At 44.0% G+C, this 20,004-nt stretch overlaps 1 protein-coding gene across 1 annotated transcript; it reads right to left on the bottom strand.

Annotated features, from left to right (window-relative positions):
* Nucleotides 1–557: 557 nt before the first annotated feature.
* On the bottom strand, nt 558–19,911 carry GNAT2 (G protein subunit alpha transducin 2). Its single transcript, XM_060276990.1, has 9 exons — nt 19,504–19,911; nt 11,243–11,285; nt 9,782–9,923; nt 7,984–8,141; nt 5,748–5,876; nt 4,788–4,917; nt 2,677–2,830; nt 2,182–2,392; nt 558–1,600 (listed from the first exon to the last, which is right to left on the bottom strand). Exons 1-8 carry the CDS (start codon nt 19,619–19,621, stop codon nt 2,202–2,204), a joined length of 1,065 nt encoding a protein of 354 aa, XP_060132973.1. The 5' UTR covers nt 19,622–19,911; the 3' UTR covers nt 558–1,600; nt 2,182–2,201.
* Nucleotides 19,912–20,004: the final 93 nt, after the last annotated feature.

Below are 20,004 nucleotides of genomic sequence, written 5' to 3'. Positions count from 1 at the left end.
TGTGAGGGCCGGTTTCATACATGCATATTTCACTTCCAGGGATGAATTGCAAACTAAATGTGTAAAACACTTCAACTGGAAAGACCTGTTTGAGATTGAATGTTTGCTGTTTGATAAATGTGCACATGCAAGACATCCTTTGGCCTTTCACTCACTAGCCATGTCTGGATGTAATGCTCAGTCACTAACTATGCTTAAACGAATCATCCTGCGCATGCATTGTGTGCTAGTCTACACACTTCACTTCTCCCAGGTTTCGGAACTAGCTACTTTGTGATTTGTTTCCCCTCTTGGCAAGGAGACAAATGAAGTGTGAACACTTTGCATTATTTCCGAAGGTGGCCTTTGGGTATATGAGTCTCTGTCTCAGGTGAAATTTGAATCCATGTCTTCCAAGTACAACATTAAACCACCTAAACATATGATCCTTATAATATTAGGCCTGGTAGAATGTTTGAAAAAGTATTGGGTGGCTTTTGAAAACACAAATAAAACCTGTAGAGGAATTTGTTACTTTTAAAAATAGGTAACACTGTATCCACATTTTTAATGCACATTTCTTTATTTTTGAATGTTCTACATTCAGTTGTAGCTTCCTAAGCCATTCTCTGAAGTAAATATTGATAACAAAGAGAATCCTATCTACAGTAACATACGACTTATTTACAAATGATCAAGAACGATACAGCGCTAAATAGCAGAGTGAAAATCCTGACGTCACCATTTCCAGTTTGTATGTTTTCTTTCTATTTCCTGTGTTGTGGAGAAGTTTTCTGACTCTGTGATGTCAATAGGTTGCTTGTACACATTGCTGTGACCTCTTTCCATCGGGGACCAGAGAGACTGCAAGAGCAATTGTCTCCACAGCAAGCGGTAAAGCATTGGGTTGGGATCAGTACTGCTGTACTTAGTGGGGTGAGTTGGTATAGAGAAAGAAAATCAGTCTTAAGTTCACCAGGCCTTCTAATATGGGGAAAGCTGGATACTAGAAAGAAAATGAATTATTTACTTAAGGCTGTAGGGACAAATTGCACCAGTTCCAAAGAACTGAAACTGATCTACTTGGAAGGTTTGAAAAATGTTACTTAACTTTCTTGGTTAATTTGCACACTGATAATTAGATTTCATGTGTAATCTAGGAATTGTTGGACTTGCACACTCAGCCCTTTAGGATTTTCATTGAGAATCACCGTTCAGACCACTTATAGATAAGGAAGTTCTGCCGAAGAATCCACAAAAGCACTGATTGTGTCGTTCCCACAGAAGGTTGATGCTTTTTAAAGATCTCAGTTGTATGCACACACAAAGGTCCAGTGTATCGCATGATTCATTGTTTGCAGACAAGATTGTGTTGGCTCTCTTTCAAGTTGTCGTCAGGGTTTACAGATTGCCGAGAATTTCAGAAAGGAGGAAAACTACCAAAGAAAATGGCTTAGAGATGGGAGGCTCTTAGCTTTTGTTCCTTCATGCCCTTTGGATGGCATATTCTTGGAAGTATACAGTTTGTGCCATGGGTAGGTTATAGAAAAATGTGGACTCTTTATTTACTCCGTTGGCTCTGCTCAAGCAGAACAGTGAAGCTAACTGCAAGTCCTTTTTCCTAATTGATGAAGAAGGCGAGAGATCATTTGGAGAAATTAGATACATTGTAACATGACATTTGGATCCTGCAACACCACAAAAGACTTCTACACAAATACATAAACACATGAGAGACATTATCATGTCAGGTTGCTAATGGTTTTATTTCTCATTTAGGCTGATTATGTACATTATGAATACTCAGATGTAGTTGCTACACTTTGTAGTGGGGGGGCAGTCTGATTCATCTGCATGGGAATTGCCTCAGAATTTATGCTTAGCTCTCCCTATTCAGAAACATTTTCCAAATTCTTGAAAAGAACAGTAAATTCTTACTAAAAATGAATTAACATCAAAGTCAAAACTTGCTGCACTTTTGGTGAAGCTAAGGATAACTGCTAAAATAAGTGGTTTTGTTTTTTGTTGAAGGAACATTGGTGAGCTTGGGCTGCTGGAGTAAACTCAAGTGCAAGGTTAAGTGTGGTTTTAAATTTACAGGAGCAGCTCTGTGAATTAAGTGAGTGCTAAAGATACCCATTCACCAGTCCCTTCCATAGGAGGACTACTATTGTTGATTAAGTTCCTTAGAATGGAAATTACCTTCTTAAAAAGCTGAAGTCTTAGAAGAGGCCACAGTCCTTGAGGTTCTCTTTGATGATGACATCCGTGACTGCATCAAATACAAATTTGACGTTCTGCGTGTCTGTGGCACAAGTCATGTGACTGTAAATTTCTTTCACATCTTTTCTCATGTTCAGATCGAGGAACTGAAGCTTGATGTAGTTGCCTGCATCTTCAAAGGTATTGGGACCTGTGTGCGTAGGAGAAACAAGGAAGAGGCTATAAATGTTGCTGAAACGGGCATAGCTTACTGGAGAGTTCCTCGTTCAGAGAAGGGCTTTTGATCTGATGCAGTCTCCTGCTAGGGGAGGGGATGCTTGCTGATTCCTCCTTTCCTATAGCAGAGGAGGAAGTGGGTTAGAGTTGGCACATGATGTGCCACCCATGTTTAGTGTGTGTTTCTACATCATATGTGAAGCAGTTCTTGGCTCTGATGACTGGCTACTGTAAGGAGGAAATGCTTGACCAACTCACCATCATAATCTGGGAAACAAATGCTGAGATGTACTTTCTTGATCTTTTCCTCAAAGAGGTCCTTCTTGTTCAGGAAGAGAATAATGGAGGTGGCAGCAAAGAACTTGTGATTGCATATACTGTTGAACAGGTGCAAGGATTCGTGCATGCGGTTCTAGAGGGGAAGACCACACAGTTCAAGGAAGCTCAAAGACTTTGTGTAAAACATCTGTTCATTCTATCTGTAGGGTATGCTTCTAGGCGCAATACTTGACCATTACCCCAAATGCTTCTCAATTACTTCCAAAACATTCCCCTTGTAGCCCTTGAGGATGAGCAGGGAGTTACAGGGGAAGGGGAAGTCCTGTTGTCTGAACAGATAATCCATTCCATTCCTGCAGCTTGGGATGCAACTCTAAATGTAAAAGTTGCGTAAAACAATGTTGAAAGGCAGTATTTTAAAACGTCCATTTATTGTGAAGTCAAATGGGAGGTGACCAAGCCAAAGTAGCAACGTTTGTACATGTGTCGTGGCATTTTCCGCACAGGTTTGTTCTTGTTCTTAAACTCAAATGGGAGCAAGTCTATACTGGAGCTGTTTGGCTCAGTGGCTGATGCATCTACTTGCCTCTCTTGGTTAATCTAATTGTAATAGATGGATTTTTCCCAAATGGCCTCAGGCTTTTTGGGTTAAAAACACACCCACATTATAAAATACTGCTGTTGCTGTGGCGTTAATCTACTGTCGTACCAGTATCGGCCTACTATTCTTAGCCAAAGTTCTAACTCCTCCGTTGGTTTTTTCTCTCGGCAATATAAATAAGTTTGAAAGCACTGCATCTATAAGGTTTTGATCCTCCTCTAATTACAGAGTATGGAACAGGCTGCAAGGGAACCCTCACTCAACAAGCTTGGATTCCCTCCTTTCAGTGGACAGTTGCTGCAGACATAATTCTTTCCCCCCTTTGTGCTTGGTGACTAGATTTGCTTATGGTGGGGTAAATCATCTATCGCTTCCTTCTCTTATTTTAATTAGTTCTGATGGAGGGGGGAGGGCTATATAGCTGGTGCACTTTTTTGGGCACAACCTCTATGTCTTCCTTTTGGTAAGATTTCCAGCAGCCCAGTTCTATTGTTGAAGGTAACAGAATTGGTGAAAGTAATAGAATTTCCTTTTCCCTTAGAAGGATTCAGAGAAATATAGTTAAACAGTGTTTTGCATATAGATCTTGCAGCAATAGGGAAGTGTCCATGACGTATACTTCTTTCAGAATCGTTGAGGTTTTCGGGAGGAATCCTTAGTAAAACTAGGGGTAAAATTCTTACCCTTCCTGTGCCTTGAAAGGCTTGCCCTGCCTTTGATGTCACCATTGATGTAAATTGGAGGCTTTTACCAATCCTTGAAGTGCACAGGAAAGGACGCGGGTGGCGCTGTGGGTTAAACCACAGAGCCTAGGACTTGCCAATCAGAAGGTCGGCGGTTTGAATCCCCATGACGGGGGATTGCTCCCATTGCTCGGTCACTGCTCCTGCCAACCTAGCAGTTCCTAGCAGTTTGAAAGCATGTCAAAGTGCAAGTAGATAAATAGGTACCGCTCCGGCGGGTAGGTAAATGGCATTTCCGTGCACTGCTCTGGTTTGCCAGAAGCGGTTTAGTCATGCTGGCCACATGACCTGGAAGCTGTGTGCTGGCTCCCTCGGCCAGTAAAGCGAGATGAGTGCTGCAACCCCACAGTCATCCGCGACTGGACCTAATGGTCAGGAGTCCCTTTACCTTTACCTTTAAAGTGCACAGGAAGGAATGGAATCAACCGGTTCTAGGATGTATGCTCACAGAGACATATTTATTTTCAGGCAGGGGTTAAATCAATGTTTCCTGGACTTGCATCAGAGCAGCACAATTTGGAAACAAACTACAGTACTAGTTCCACCAAGGCCCTAATTTTCCTCTCTGCTCTACTCAGAAACAACTTTTGGCAAGCTCTTTATGTAAGTAAGGGTAAGATCCTGGCGTTATTTTTTGTTCTGTGGGACAGGGGAGCTGTTGTTGTGGTTGTTGGATTTCAAAGCGGATGCAGGCATGTTTGTGGAGCGATGATTAATCTCGTAAGAGTTTGAGCTAGAAAACATACCACTTCATCATCTTCTACCAGCACCATGTCATAAGCACTTAGAGCTCCACAGAAGATGATACAGGTGACCCCTTCGAAGCAATGGATCCACTTTTTACGCTCTGACCGCTGCCCACCTACATCAAACATCCTGCAGAAAGAAGAGTCGTGATTATGATATCTATTTTCAAAGGTAACCGTTTGAAACAGCATGCTAGAAGGGAAGAGTCATTCCTCAGCATTGTAGTTTTAAATGAACATATGATTGGAACATATGATTGGAACAGGTGAATATTTCACTGTTCATCAGGCCGGAGTCATAATGCAATAGTTCAGACAAAAACATGAAGCTAATACCAGAAATAATAATAATAATAATAATAATAATAATAATAATAATAATAATAATAATAATAAATGTGAAGCTGACACAGACTGGCAAAATATTTTTTTAGAAAAATGTATATCCCTTTTGATCTTAAGGGAAATAGCTAACAAGCAACCATTGAAACAGTAAATGTCCAACGAGAATTCAAAAGGCTAAAAGTAGCAAAACAGAATATGTAGAATAGCTCCACCAACAAAAATCAAGCTGAGGTCAATTAAAAGGGGAAATAACTCCTATGGTTGCTGCAAAGAGACAGTAAATATAAAAATCATAGAAGCCACAGACCATTTTGAGAACTGAGGGCACTCAGTGATGGGGCCATACAGGCTTCCTTGGGATGGGCATCCCATAAGAGTAAGGGGACACAACTAAGAAGGCCCTGCTACACTTCTGTGCTGTAGTGGCACAGTGAGTAGTACTTCACACATGAGAATAAAGCACAGTGTACTTGGTACACAGAGACACATACAGGAGGAGACAATCTTTAAGATAAACAGTTTATCCATGTTGCCATTTGGCAGATGGAACATATGGAATGTGCTGTGATTGAATAAAGAACAAGGAGGGCTACCTAGAAGGATTTTCTTTCTCACCTGAAGTTGAGGTCTTTGACACCGAACTTTGTCTCTATGATACCTGTGGTCTTAACTCGTGATCGCAATACATCCTGTTCGTTGGGGAGGTAGCCGGGAGCACATATCCTATCCAGTTGGTTCAGGTAGCTGCAGAAGGAAATGGAGAAGTAATGCTGTAATGTCTACAGCACATGTGGGGGCTTTGTAATAAATTGTTCATCCTCACAAATTGGAGAAGTAAACCACTATTTGTATTCCCAATTTTCCAGATGGGAAGCTGAGGCTGAGTGACTCTCCCTCAAAGCCATCTGGAGTCTTCATGGCTTAGCAAGGTGTTGAACCCAGATCTTGCAGGATCAGGCCACTGCATCCTTTTGGCTGAACATAATTACCCTTGACTTGTCTAGAGCCAAGTTGTTGGAAGTGTTAGGTGCTGTGTATATTATACTCATATGCACAGAAAACCATATGTGAGCAGCTGGGAACTGGGCTCAAAATGTTCTGCTTGTACAAAAATGGAGAGTAACAGGTTAAAGAGGACTCCAGCAGCAATACTGTCTGCTAATGCAGTGGCTTAGAACACATGCAAACATTTACCAGGGCTCTCTGCCTCTCTGAAGTACTGCAAGAATTGTGCAATTGTGGGTTACTAATTTGCAGTTTATTGGGCTGTTGCATTTGGTTGGATCTGTTTAAATTTGCAGATGTTTAGCTTTTGCCAGAAAGCATACAAGGCAACTTTGGTCGCGGCTAGGATAGGCCTCTGTTTGTTTCAAACTTTCGCCAACAAAACTAGCAAAAAATAGAAAGGGACGGCTCCTGGTCAATTGCTCCACAAGGAAATTGGCAGCCATTATATTTACTGTAAAAGGGACCCAGGTGGCGCTGTGGTTAAACCACTGAGCCTAGGGCTTGCTGATCAGAAGGTCGGCGGTTCGAATCCCTGTGACGGGGTGAGCTCCCGTTGCTTGGTCCCAGCTCCTGCCAACCTAGCAGTTCGAAAGCACGTCAAAATGCAAGTAGATAAATAGGAACCGCTTCAGCGGGAAGGTAAACGGCGTTTCCATGTGCTGCCCTGGTTTGCCAGAAGCAGCTTTGTCATGCTGGCCACATGACCTGGAAGCTATACGCCGGCTCCCTCGGCCAATAATGCGAGATGAGCGCGCAACCCCAGAGTCGGTCACGACTGGACCTAATGGTCAGGGGTCCCTTTACCTTTATATTTACTGTAGGTATAGCCAGCTCTTTTGGTTCCCCAGGCCCTAAGAAATGTACAGGAGAAGGCACGTAGGTAGTGCACATCTGACCTGCCCTAAGCTTCCACTTGCATTGTTAGAAGGATTGGTTGTGGTGGCACAATTGCAGGGCACCCTGGAGCACTAGTGATGTGGCCTTGGAGGTCTGCAGACTAGGGACCATTTGCCATGCTCCTGTTCTTTTTCACTTCAAGCAAAGAGCATCTTAACACACATGTTGGGCAGGGTCACCTCTCTTATTCATACTCACCAGTTTGCATGGAAGCCTCTTTCCTGTGAGTTGATCCCACACTCCTGGGGAGTATGAACAGCCCAGCCAAATGGATGAGTCTGCTTCTGTGGATCTTTCCACAGAAGTCTTACCCATGTTGCTGCATTCACACCTGCTCTCCAGTGACGTGGGATCTCTCTGCAGGGAAGTGACTCCCATGCTGCTTGGCATCTATGGAAAGGGGACTACCGGTTTGGAGATCATGGCTTGCATGCAGGGTTCCTGTTGCATTCCCACAGCAGACTTCCGCTTGCACAATGGAGCTTACTCTTCCATCGCCATCCCCACCCCCTCCATCCCCAAGATCTGCTCTGGGGGATTGGGGGTCCTTCCAAAGCATGGGGAGAGAGGAGGAGGGAAAAGTAGTTGTACAAGTGGAGCTCTTGTGCAGCATTGAATGCAACACTATGGTAAGCCACAAGGAAAGAAGTGATCTGCAGAAGCTTGCTGCATATCAAAAGATGGAGAAGCCTGACAGGGCAAGTTCATTTGCTTCGTACTACGTATGTTTGGGGCTGATGGGATTTGTAGACAAAAATATCTGGAGGGCACTAGCTAAAGCTGAAATGTACTATATAAATGCATATCTCTCTCTCTCTCTCTCTCTCTCTCTCTCTCTCTCTCTCTCTCTCTCTCTCTCTCTCTCTGAAGTCTCCCTGCCACAACCCCTTGGGCTGGCAATATTGTCTCTCCCCTCCCCAATATGCTTCCACAGGGACCAACTTACTAGGAAGCAGAGTCGTTGAGCTGGTACTCAGCGGCTCGCTCAAAGCAGGCCTGAACGCCTGCATCCTTCCAGAGTTTGGTTATACAGTCCACTAGCTCTGGAGGCATGGTTCCTTCTTCAATGGAGTCAGCCAAGTTGAACAGCTGTCGCCCCTCATCCTGTAAAGAGACAGAGCCTGTAAGGAGGCTGTTGTTTCCTTGGTGATAAGGCAGAATATGAGGCAGAACCTCATATTCAAGTGTTTGTATTATGCACCCTCACAACCAGTTTTTAGCCGCACGGTTTGGGCACTTCATATTTTCCTCCTTTCTTACTTTGCAGAGGTCTTCTTACAGGGTGTGCGTCAAACTAGAGGACAACAGTGCATTAAAAAAGGAGGAGCAGTTGTTTCCCAGGGCCATTATTGTCAAGGAAGTGAATAAAAAGCCCAAATTGCAACAAATCAACTTTGGTCTGGACATTTAAACAAACAAACAAAAAAAACCCTACGGTTGGTTGATGGTTTCTCAAGTTGGGCATTTCTTGTGAAGTATTATGAGAAGGTGCAAATAACCATCTGCTGGGGATGATTTAAGCTGTAACATAAACACTGGCCTGCGAGCGCTCCAGTTGGAGAACAGCCTTTACCAAAGGTGTCATGGGCTTTGAAGAAACTCGATCTCGGGAAGCAAGGGAGAAACGTACTAAGAGGAAGGCACGCTTGGCAAATCCACACTGTGATCAACTCCTGCCCAGAAACCAATGTCCCCACTGTGGAAGGACGTGTGGATCCAGAATTGGCCTTCACAGTCACTTACGGACCCATTGTTAAAACAATCTTACTCGGCTACGAGTGATCGCCAAAGAAAAAAGAAGAAGAAGCTGTAACATGTAAGGACTCCTGCTGTAGGGGAAAAGCTGGTCTAAAAATGTGTCTGTGCTTCCACATTACTGCTCACATGGATGCAGGTGTGTGTGTGCTACCATCTTGGCGCCTTCTGTGTGGTGATCTGCACCAACAAGGCATCTTTCCAGAAACATCATGCGCTGGGTGGTGTCCCAGCACACTCTCACTCTTATCTTTTTCAATAAAGTACTTTGATTCCCACCATTAATTGTGTTAGGTAGGAGAAGATAAAGTGCAACAGTGGCCACAGCCTAGGTACCACTGGAGGTCTTTTCTGACACCATAATTCTAGGAGCGAAGGAAGCTGACCAGCAGTTCATCTCTTCTCTCCAAATTGCCTGCACTGACTGGCAGTGCCCTCACCAGTATCTCATACAAGAGAATCTTTCCCAACCTGATCTAGAGATGCTGGGGACCTTCTGCAGGACGCAAACCAAATGCTCTACTGCTGAGTTACAGCCCTTCTATGAATCAGCTCCGGTGAATCTATGGCTACTGCTCTTGAAAAGTGGTCTTTAGCCACCAGGTGGCATCATCCCATAGCTGCTTCGACTTGAGGCTAAAGTCCAAATCTATCTCTTTTTGATATCTTATGAAGTGTGTGGCATAGTGCATTGAGATCACAGTTAAACTAACTCTTACTGTTGTGCTGCTTGGATATTCCATCTGTCCTTTCCTACCTATTTTTCTTCAGAACATCCCATGGAGATAGGAAACATATCTAGTGGCAATGGCATTCCTGTTGCATGATTATACATACTGACCTTGAACACAAATAAATAAACTTGAATAGCAGGTCCCTTTTTAGCACATCAGCCACATTGTAGCTGCAAATGGCTTGGCCCTCCCCTTTTCCAGAGATCCTCATTTGCTAAACGAAAACATTCTGCTGTTATGCACAATGATACTGACCCCTCGGCTTGCATCCGCATAATCAATCCCCAGGGTGGTCATGGCTCTGATGATGGCCAAGATGGACTGCAGGATGTTGCCGTAGATAACTGCTTTGAACTCCAAACATTCTTCTTCCGTGTAACCATCTTGATGGATAATCCTGGTAAGAAGGGGGGGGGGAGAGAGAGAGTCGCCATAGATGAAATAACCACTCTGGATCTTCTTGAGAAGTTCTACCCATTTTATAGAGATGCATAATAAATGGCATCTCTTTGCTTTGGGGGAAGAAAGTTTTTTTAAAGGACCATAATCTAAGACATCACAGAATAAAACCTGCCCCAAACCACATTGGCTGAGATGACCATGTCTGGGTGAGGAGCACATTTTGCCCCATGCCTGATAGTACTCCTAGGGCCAGCAGTTTTGACATTTTCCCAGAACAAGAAATGGTTCCCATTAATTGTGCAGCAAAAATTAGAAGACTGTCCCATTGAAAGGCCTTGAGTTTTATTTGTATGTTACTTGAATGTGAAGGCTGTAAGTCCTAGATACATGGACAGATACGTGTATGTATAAGGTCATCGTCTATAATGGACTTGTAGGGAAATGTTGCCAAGATGCCTCGTGATATATAATTAGCTGCCCGTCCACTGAAGGCCTGTGTGTTAAATGATGGCCGTTAAATTTGTAGGTCACTTTTCTATTGTTGGAATTCATGAGTAGGGGGGGTGGGGGTGGGGGTGGGTGTAGTCGCATTGGTTACTGCTGCAGTTTAAGGTGCTTCTTCCTGTATGGTTTGCACTTTTCATTCTGGTGTTAAATCCAAGTTCCCAGAAAGTTTTGAGCATCCCAGGGGAAACGCTGCTAAAGGAAGAGTAACAGAACTACATTCATATTTTGCTGTTTGTTTGTCAGTTCATAAGCCACAGGGCTTAGAAACCCGTCATTATGGACTTCGCCAGCAGCCTTTATTGCGGGCTTATTATTATGAGGGTTACTAAAACCATGTGCAGGGAAATTAATGTAGATTAGTCAATGAATCTGCTATAGCAGGAACTGGGGATCTGGTGCCCTCCAGATGTTTTGGACTACAACTCCCATTAGTCCCAGTCAGCATGGCCAATGGTCAGGGATGACGGGAGTTGTAGTCCAGCAACATCTAGAGGGCAATAGGTTCCCCATCTCCGTGCATATAGAAGCATCATTTCTTCCTTATCCTGCTTAAGATCAGTTTGTGAAGCAAGCAGTTATGCCATGTTGCCCTAGCTTGCTTTTAACTAAATGCTATTTTTATTTGTGTTTTAAGCCTTCCATAATCTCTTTAAGTTATTTGTCCCAGCTGAGTCCTGTTGCCAGCAACAGCCTCTAAATGTGCTACTCTGGGTTGGTGTGGGATAGCAACTCAGGAGGAAAGGGCTAAAGGGCACCCCTGCTGTTAGGGCTCTTGGTCCCCAGTCTAGAAGGCGATACAGTACTCACTTCATCTGTTTGACAATTGTACTCTTGCCTGACTCTCCAGCACCTGGAAGAAGTAAAAGGAAACAGATTAATGGCAGAATATGGGGAGAGATACACGTGCAGATCACTTTGCAAAAAGACAGGGTCGTTTTGTCTTGGCACTTAACTCTTTTATATTTTCTTACTGGAATGTCTTTCCATTGCCAAGCTCCCCAGTTCAGATGTTAAGTCACCAGGCTTATGCAAATAAATGCCAGTGGCCTAGTCATATGGGTGACATAAGATCAGAGGGGACATGTGGCTTCGTGTTTGTGGAGGAACATCAGGGATCACCTCCTCCTCCTCCTTTGATGCACACATGGATGGACTATTCGCGTGGACACTTAGTTGCTTGAGCAAGATAGCCGCACACCTTCTTAAGCAACACCTAGGGTAAATGATACGGCAGTATTGATACAGGAGCTTTAGAAACTGCAGATGGCATTAGACAGGTTAAATCGGCACGCTTCATTTGTGCTTATATCCAGCTGGCTTTCTGAAAGGCGGCGTTTTGCAATTTTGTGCACGTAATTCAGATTTTTAACTCGACATTTTGAAAGCGATGGATGGGATGTAAGGTGGGCATGATGGTTGGGGGGGAAGAGGAAATTATACATTGTGGGGAACGGGAGCATAGGCTAGCAAACTCAACAGCCCAAAGAGCTTGAGACATGCTGCAGGAGGTGGTGTTGCTTCCTATTACTGTACCCTGCAACTTGGCAATACCACCCCCCCCACATTCTTTGTGCAGTAACTGAGGTTCAACCCAGCGTTTAAGTCCATTCCCAGATATCTGGGAGGGCAAAGGCTTGCTTAGTAATATGAGCAGGGTGGTGTGTGCATTGTTTGAAGTGTCTTTATATTCCCAAAGTGGAGCCCTGGCCTATTAAAAGACATCCCACCCTGAATACTGAAGCATTCCTAATTCAAGTTGAAGACCTGTCTACAACTTTATTTATAACTGCAGTAAAGCCTGTTGCTGTTGGACCTGACTCCTTCATATATTATTTCTACATCAACTAATAATACGTACCAGTAATATTTTTTCTCTCCCTATGAAATTATTCTGAAAGACTGCTTTATCGATTGGGCCTAATCCACACATGCAGGAGAATGGTGGGTGTGGCAACCGGTTTCAGAAGAAATGGTGTTAGTCTTGCTTCCGTTCCCCCTCTCCTCCCTCCCCGTCTTTCCTTCCTAGCATTACAGCATAGCACAAAAAAGTTTAAAATACAGTACTAGCCTCCGTAGAATTCCTGTGCAGAGTTTCAACATGGTCTCAATTAAGATTCCACAGGTAGGGAGTATGGACAGAGGACAAGTCAGCTCGCATTTTTCTCTCCCTCCTAAACTTCAAAATATTTTAGAATATTTGCTAAGAAATAAGAATATACCTGTTTCAAAATAAAACAATTCCTTCAGTAGCACCTTAAAGACCAACTAAGTTTATATTTTGGTATGAGCTTTCGGTTTCAGTTTTCCTTCGCTCCCTGACCTCCTCCATTTTCTTCCGCAGTTACTGTCTAATGTTCTAAGGTAGTAAGTTTTGTTGCTTCAGATTATAGGTGGGGATTCAATTTTTTAATGTTCTCCTGTCTTCCACTAGGGAATATACTCTTGGACACAGATACTTCAGACACTTTCCATGTTTATCTTGAGGCGTTTGTTTGTTTGTTTTAGAGAGAGAAGATGCCCTGTCTATTTGTGTCTTGCTGCAGTTATGCTGGGGTAGACAATTTTTTTCTTAAAAAAGAAAAAGAAAAACTTTTAAAATCTAAAATAGTTCGGATCTGAGCTACATTGTGTGCTTCTTGGAGTATCTACTAAAGATGCAGGTGTTAATGATGTTGTTTTTTTAAAAGATCTTGTACAGATGAAGACACAGCCTTGCTAATAAAGTGTTAAATATGTTTCAGTTATTGCTGGAACAGAAAGCATTATGTGAGCCTCTCGGGGGATGCAGGTTAAAGGAACAGTGCAGTTGGAGGAGTCTGGTTCCCCCACCGCCACCCTTCCCCACCCCGTGCAACTACACCAGTCTCTATAAGCAGAAAGCCTTTGGTAATGCAGTATTCCTTGCAAAAGGGTATGGATTGTGCCATTTCCAGGATGTCGTGCAAGAAAGCAAAAGAGGAAATGCTGTGAGTGTTGCTATGGCATGCATTAAGAATAAAGAGGCAAAGTAATTACTAAGGAAGTAACCAAGGGAATGGATTTGGATAGAGGCCAAATCATTCTGCTGTGCCTCCCCATGCTGGGCTTTTTTTCATATAGCAGATCCTTCTGTATCCACCCTTTTAATTATTGTTATTATTTTATTTATTTATTTCAGTATTGATTATATTTATATACCGCCCTATACCCACAGGTCTCAGGGCAGTTCACGGAATAAAATCACAATATAAAAACACAAAATGCATAATCAAAATAAAAACAAGAACAACCCAATAACCCCCCCCCCCCCCCGGGCAAATAATCAGAGAGGGAAAATAGAATTTTAAAAGCACACACACAATATTTGTAATAAAACATATAAAAATAAGCACCCATCAGGTATCATCAAGGAGTAGATTAAAAGTTCAATTTAACTGCCTTTCAAATCAAAACATTTTAGCCATTGCCCCCCCCCCAATTGCAACCATTCATAGAAGCTCTTTGACCCAGTGGAGCCTGGATGTAATAATATTTTGGCTAGCTGCTTTAGTATTTTGATTTTTCATTTCAGAAATGCCCCAGGTTTCCTCCCAGTATTGTGCATGAACTGTTTAGGGGATAAAACTTCAGTCTAATAAGGATTTGTGGTCTTGGTGGTAGCAGTGTACATGGTTCCTATTCTTTAGATGACAAAGTGGCCTGGCAGGAAGATTCTTTCTTATCCTCACCTGGCTATTCTTGGTTATTTCTCACTTATCTCTCCCTTTTTGTCCATCTCTCTCTCCCCCGCCCCCTCTCTCTCACACACACACGGAGAGAGAAAGCTAGTACTGTATGCCAAATGCACTCAATAAATTGATTGTATGACAGTCATGGGAGCTCTTGGATTCTGCTTGTGAAATCACTAGTGGTAAGAAACACAACTCCATCCCAGGGTGTCATTTCAGATTCCAAAATCAAGTAGTGGTGGAATTATATCTAACTCAAGGAGAAGGTAGATCCCCCTACAGATGATATGAGCCCATAGTCAAATTGTGGTTCCTCACAGGCTGGCATTCAGCCTTAAGCTCAAGAGATGAGGCAATCTCAGTCTCTCTTTCTCTGTCTTTCTCTCTCTCCCCTAAACATTTCTATTACTGTCTGTTAACCCAGCACAAGTAGAAGGTTAAATACTGTACTGAAGCCAACAATGAGTAGGTCAACTAAGCCCACCCTTTGAAATTACTAGGTAGGCCAGGCTTATGCTGAATATCACCCCTGGCACGTGTGTAGGAGTAATTCACAGCATGGTTCAAATGTTTCCTCCTGGATCTGGTTCCCAAAATATCTGCACAGTAAATGGGGGTTCTCCCACGGAATATGTGGCCTGGAATCATGGAGGGACACCGTCCCCACTGCTACTCCTCAACTGGCACACCTAGTTCTATATTTTATTTGCAGGTTCAGCACTTCACTGGTGTGCCTATTAGGCTAACCCCGGTCAGCAAACCAGAGTACAGATATCCCCCTTCAGCAATGGAGGCTGGTCTAATAGGGTGAATGGGGAATAGCCCCACCCACCTCAGTCTGCCCCAGAAGCCAGCCCCTACCTGTCTGTCTTGTTCAGTGCAACCAATCAGGCCATGGCTCTGCCTGTCATTGGCTCTGGCTCCCACCTACTGTTGGCATATCTGCCTTTTGCCCTGCCAGTCCTAATGAGGATCAGCTACGATTGCCCTCTGGGCAAGGCCACCACCTCTTCTCTTACATGGGAGCTGATGTTGCATGGGAGCTAGCATTACTGCCATACTGAAATAAGGATGCAGGAATTTGTCAGCTGGACATTACTACCACTAGGGCCAAATCAGAATCTGCATTGGAGTTCCTCTCCCTTCTGTACTAGAACTAGAACTATAACACACAAAAATCAGTCCTTTGAGAGAGTTGTCTAGATCACTTTTTCATTTAAGGGAAGTATGTGGCTTTTGCTAAGCAGGGCACAATTGTGAACCACATTCCTATACCTCCTTTCCTGTGAATAAACCCCATTGAAATCAATAGGATTTACTTCTGCATAGGTTTACACTATAAATGCCCCTCTCCACTTTTGTATCAGCCTACCTCCACCTACAGGCATTCTAATTCTAGTGACGGCCAACAGCCCTAAGTTGAGACAACCTGGAACCAATGTGGGCTATTTTAAAAAAGGCAACAATATAGTCCCAATTATATTTTAAAATTTGCTTAGTTACAGAGGCCTTCTCACCTCTGCAAAGGAGATTTATAATAGTAACTTCCACTGGGACTGATTCATATTTTACCTCACATCAGTAGATATTTGTGTTTTAGATGTGCTGGCTTAGAAGTGTGTGTTCTTTAGGTGCTCACTTTTTCAGGAGTAGGGAAGTTTTTTCAGCCTGAGGGCAGCATTGCCTTATGGGCAGCCCTCAGGGGTGGGTGGAGCCAGAGGCCAAAGTGGGTGGGGCAACAGATCAGATGCTTGACACAGTAGTCAAGAGGTTGCTACAGATACACACCTCTACCTCCATCCTGGCAATCAGGTACTATCATACTTCAGGGACACAAAAGCATGAGGAAGGGGGCAGAGAAAGGCTGGAAAGGAGGTGTGGGCATGATGGGAATTCCAAGGGCCAGATAAAGGGCCTGAAGTTCCCCACCCCTGCTCTACTTCTCAGCAGTTATCTTCTTCGCTTGCCCTTCAGTCTTCTTCAGCAGCCACAGTAGGTTTCCTCATCTCATCACCTTAAGCTGCTTATTCCAAAACAGGAAGCTGCTTAGAATTAGGGCTTAATCACCCTGATCCTAACCTCCCTGCTGTCACCTGAAGGAACCCATGTTGCACACAGGCAGGCAAGTACAGGCTATCTGCACATTTGATATATGCTACTTCAGCTATTTGATCTGTGCTGTTTTTTTCCCCCCCTTGTGGAAGGCTTATTGCAGGAAGCCATTCTGTTGGAGCAAGCACATGGGATCCTGCTTCCTTCCCACGCAGAAGGAGTTTCCATGCAACCCACTGCTCCTAATAGCAGTGGTTTCTAATTTCTCAAACTTTGACTTGGCTGAGCTAAAAGGCGGGAGTGGCAACATCTTTTCCTGCTGCATGTAGAATGCCAGAGGCGCTTTTATCTTGATCTTTGAATTCTCAGGGGCTGGGTGGGTGAACAGGCTTTCTGGCCTTGGTGTGACATCTGTGTTCATATATCCTCTAGGCTTTTGTGTCTGGAGAACCCTGTACTTTTCAGACCACTATTGTATGAGCTGGCACAAGGCGTTCCCTTTCCTTTCCCCAGTAATAAACTGTGCACTGCTGTTTGTTTCCGCATCTCAACTGCACCTATGGTCACCCACTACGGGACTCCGAAAATTCACTGAGCTCATACAACTTTACAAGATGTCCAGCTACTTCCTTTAACCATGAGCTTTCTTGTCTCAAACTTCCTTTGTGCCACGTCCTGTAAAATCTCCATTGGTCACTTTCTTCCCACTAGATTAGTTCATGGCAGAAATGGACATCTGGTAGCCCACAGGTCCCCCATCCCTGGGTTATGGAAACAGCTCACAGCTATGAGCCACATGGGCAGGGCATCATTCAGATGAGTTTAGATGTGCGGCAATCAGGAGCTTGGGAAGATGTACACTCATAAGAGCACTGCAAACCCTCCTTATACTTGGAAAGTCATCAGCCACAAAAGCCACGGATAAGAACATAAGAGCCCTGATGGATTATACCAAAGAGCTACAACTGAGTTTGGTATCCTGCTTCCCACAGCAGCCATGCAGATGCCTATGGTAAGCCAACAGAAGAAGTTACAGGTAGGTAGCCGTGTTGGTCTGCCATAGTCAAAACAAAATTTAAAAAATTCCTTCTAGTAGCACCTTAGAGGCCAACTAAGTTTGTCATTGGTATGAGCTTTCGTGTGGCACACGTAGCTGAAGAAGTGTGCATGCACACGAAAGCTCACACCAATGACAAACTTAGTTGGTCTCTAAGATGCTACTGGGAGGAATTTCTTTATTTTGTTTTGACAACAGAAGAAGGTGAGGGCAATATCCCAGTTCTGCTGTGGCTCCCCAGCAATTGCTATTCAGATGGCCTGCTGCTTTCGATCCTGTAGGTAGTATGCAGCCATCTGGATGAGCAACCATTGATTGCCTTATCTTTCATGAACTTACCTAATTCTCTTCCAAAGCTGTCCAGGTTGGTTGCTATCACCACATCTTGTGCTGTACTAGCAAATACCGCAGTTTATGTGGTGTGCAAAATACTTCCTTCAATCTGTCCTGTATCTCTTGACATTCAATGTCACTCTCGTATTATGAGAGAAGGTGCAAAACCTTTCCTCTATCCATTTTCTCCACACAATGCATAATTTTATACTCCCATACTTGTCTCCCCTCCACCTCGTGCACCAAACTAAATAATTGCCAGTCCATGACAATAACCAGCTTTGAGGGGCACATGAAGCATCACAGAAGGTGTCTGGAGATATCAAGCGGGAATGTTCAGCATTGCATGGAATTACAACTTCGGGGGGGAGGGGGACCGACCCACTCTTGCCTCTCAGTAAAGCTGTCTAGAATGAAAGTCAATCTGTTTTGATGCTGGTCTTCTGCTGGTCTCCTTTCATGTTTAGTGACAAGAGGTTCAGGGGATTGGCACTGAAACTACATAGGGACAAACCTCCATTGCTGGTCTGAACACCAACCCCAAAGCACAAAGGGTACCTGGAATCAACCAATACTCTTTCAGCAAAAGGATAATACCCAAGTCAACATCAATATAAACAGACAGAATGCTTTCTATAGCTATTATCAAGTAAAGGCCGGATTTTGTAACATGAATCCATTTCCAAGTCCTATAAGAAAGCAAACCTAGATTGACACCAGTGCCTTTCCTTCAGCACCACAGACCCAAGGATCTGAAAAGTCTTTGCTGTTCAGTCAAAGAAAACTTGACTGCATATAATTATCACATTATAATCTCATCTCTTGAGCCTCACAACTGTCCTTATGGGCTGGTGATGAAAATAAGGTTAGGATGGCTTAAAGGGCAAGTTCAGGACGTATTATTTTGGCAGAGCCTTTGGATAGGGTGTTCATATATCCTCCTTTGAGAGGATAGGGACCTGTGTCAGGCTCCATTCCTCTTCTTTTCCAAAAGGCCTTGAAAAGGCTGACAGATCAATTTGCCGCCACTTCTTGGGAAGGGAGATTGAATGCAAGAGACATGGTTTTGCACATTCAAAAATAACATGGGCCATAGCTTTCCTTGTTCTCCTCCAGCCATTGACTCTCCTTGGAAACACTTAATCTCTTCTGACAACTGTAGTGCCCGAGACTGCTTTGCTGGAGAGGGGTGTTTGTGTGACATCTTGTTCTAGCCAACGGGATGAAAGATCTTGAGTTCCGGCTGATCGGCCGACTTAGGAGGTCACCAAGCTAATGAGGAACCATCTGGCGCTACTTAGGAAAACGTATTTTCTATTTTTATTTTTATTTTAATTCTGTTCCTTGGTGTGTGCTGAAACAAGCTATTTCTCTGCCATATCTCAATGTCCTTGGCTATTTGGGCAGTAGTGATCTGTTGCTTGGCAGCAACGTCAACCATAGTTTTTGTCATCTTCTGGGAAAGCCTAATTTGGAAAATGGCACACCAGAGGGTGGCTGCCTTCATCCCATGTGCGTCATGGTTAAATCAGAACTGAAAGGCACTTTCCCATTTTTATTAGTTTTACCAACAGCACCCTACTGAGATGAAACACTTTCCTCTCCCATCCACAGCTGTTGGTACAGAATAGCTATGTTTTCCCTTTGGAATTCTCCATTCAGAAACGTGTGATAGTATAGGACAGGCATCCCCAAACTGTGGCCCTCCAGATGTTTTGGCCCTACAACTCCCATGATCCCTAGCTAACAAGACCAGTGGTCGGGAAGATGGGAATTGTAGTCCAAAACATCTGGAAGGCTGAAGTTTGGGGATGCCTGGTATAGGAAGCCCTGAAGAGAGCTGCCTTCTCATTTTGCTTGCCAGTGGTGTGTTCCCCTTGCAGCCCACCCCCTTGCAGACCTCATTACAGCGCACCTACCGAGCAGTAGCAGCTTGACTGTCTTTGCCTCTTTATCTGCATCCTCCTGTAGCTTCTTTTCCAGTTCTTTGGACCTCTTGGCAAGCTCCTTATCCTCTGCACTTGCTCCACTCCCCATCTCACGTCTCCTTCTTCCTCTCCTTCCTCCTCCTCCCTCCTCCTCCGTTGGTTCCTGAAGCCCCTCTAGCTCTTCTGTTCTTCCAGCTCTTCAGATTGGTTGACTCACCCTTTTTCGGGTGGAGGAGACGAGAAAGACCAAAATCAAAGGATCTTATGCGGAATCCTCCAGGGTGACGAAGAAGGTTATTCCACAGAGCTGCCTTAGCTCCGCAGCTGCAAGCGGCAAGGCAGCTGGTCCAAGACTGCTAAGAAGGTAGCATCAGAGGTCTTTGCCTTGCTCTGTGCTCTTTTCCCCTCCCCCCCACCTCCCTGCTAAGTCTTTGTGGGTAACCCCAATTTTGTTTCGGTGGATTTGAGGGCTTTTTTATCTCACCACGTGAC

This window comes from Zootoca vivipara, chromosome 7 (genome assembly GCF_963506605.1).
Source record: "Zootoca vivipara chromosome 7, rZooViv1.1, whole genome shotgun sequence".
In the NCBI taxonomy this organism is placed as follows: domain Eukaryota; kingdom Metazoa; phylum Chordata; class Lepidosauria; order Squamata; family Lacertidae; genus Zootoca; species Zootoca vivipara.
This window is presented reverse-complemented; position numbering and strand designations above follow the sequence as displayed.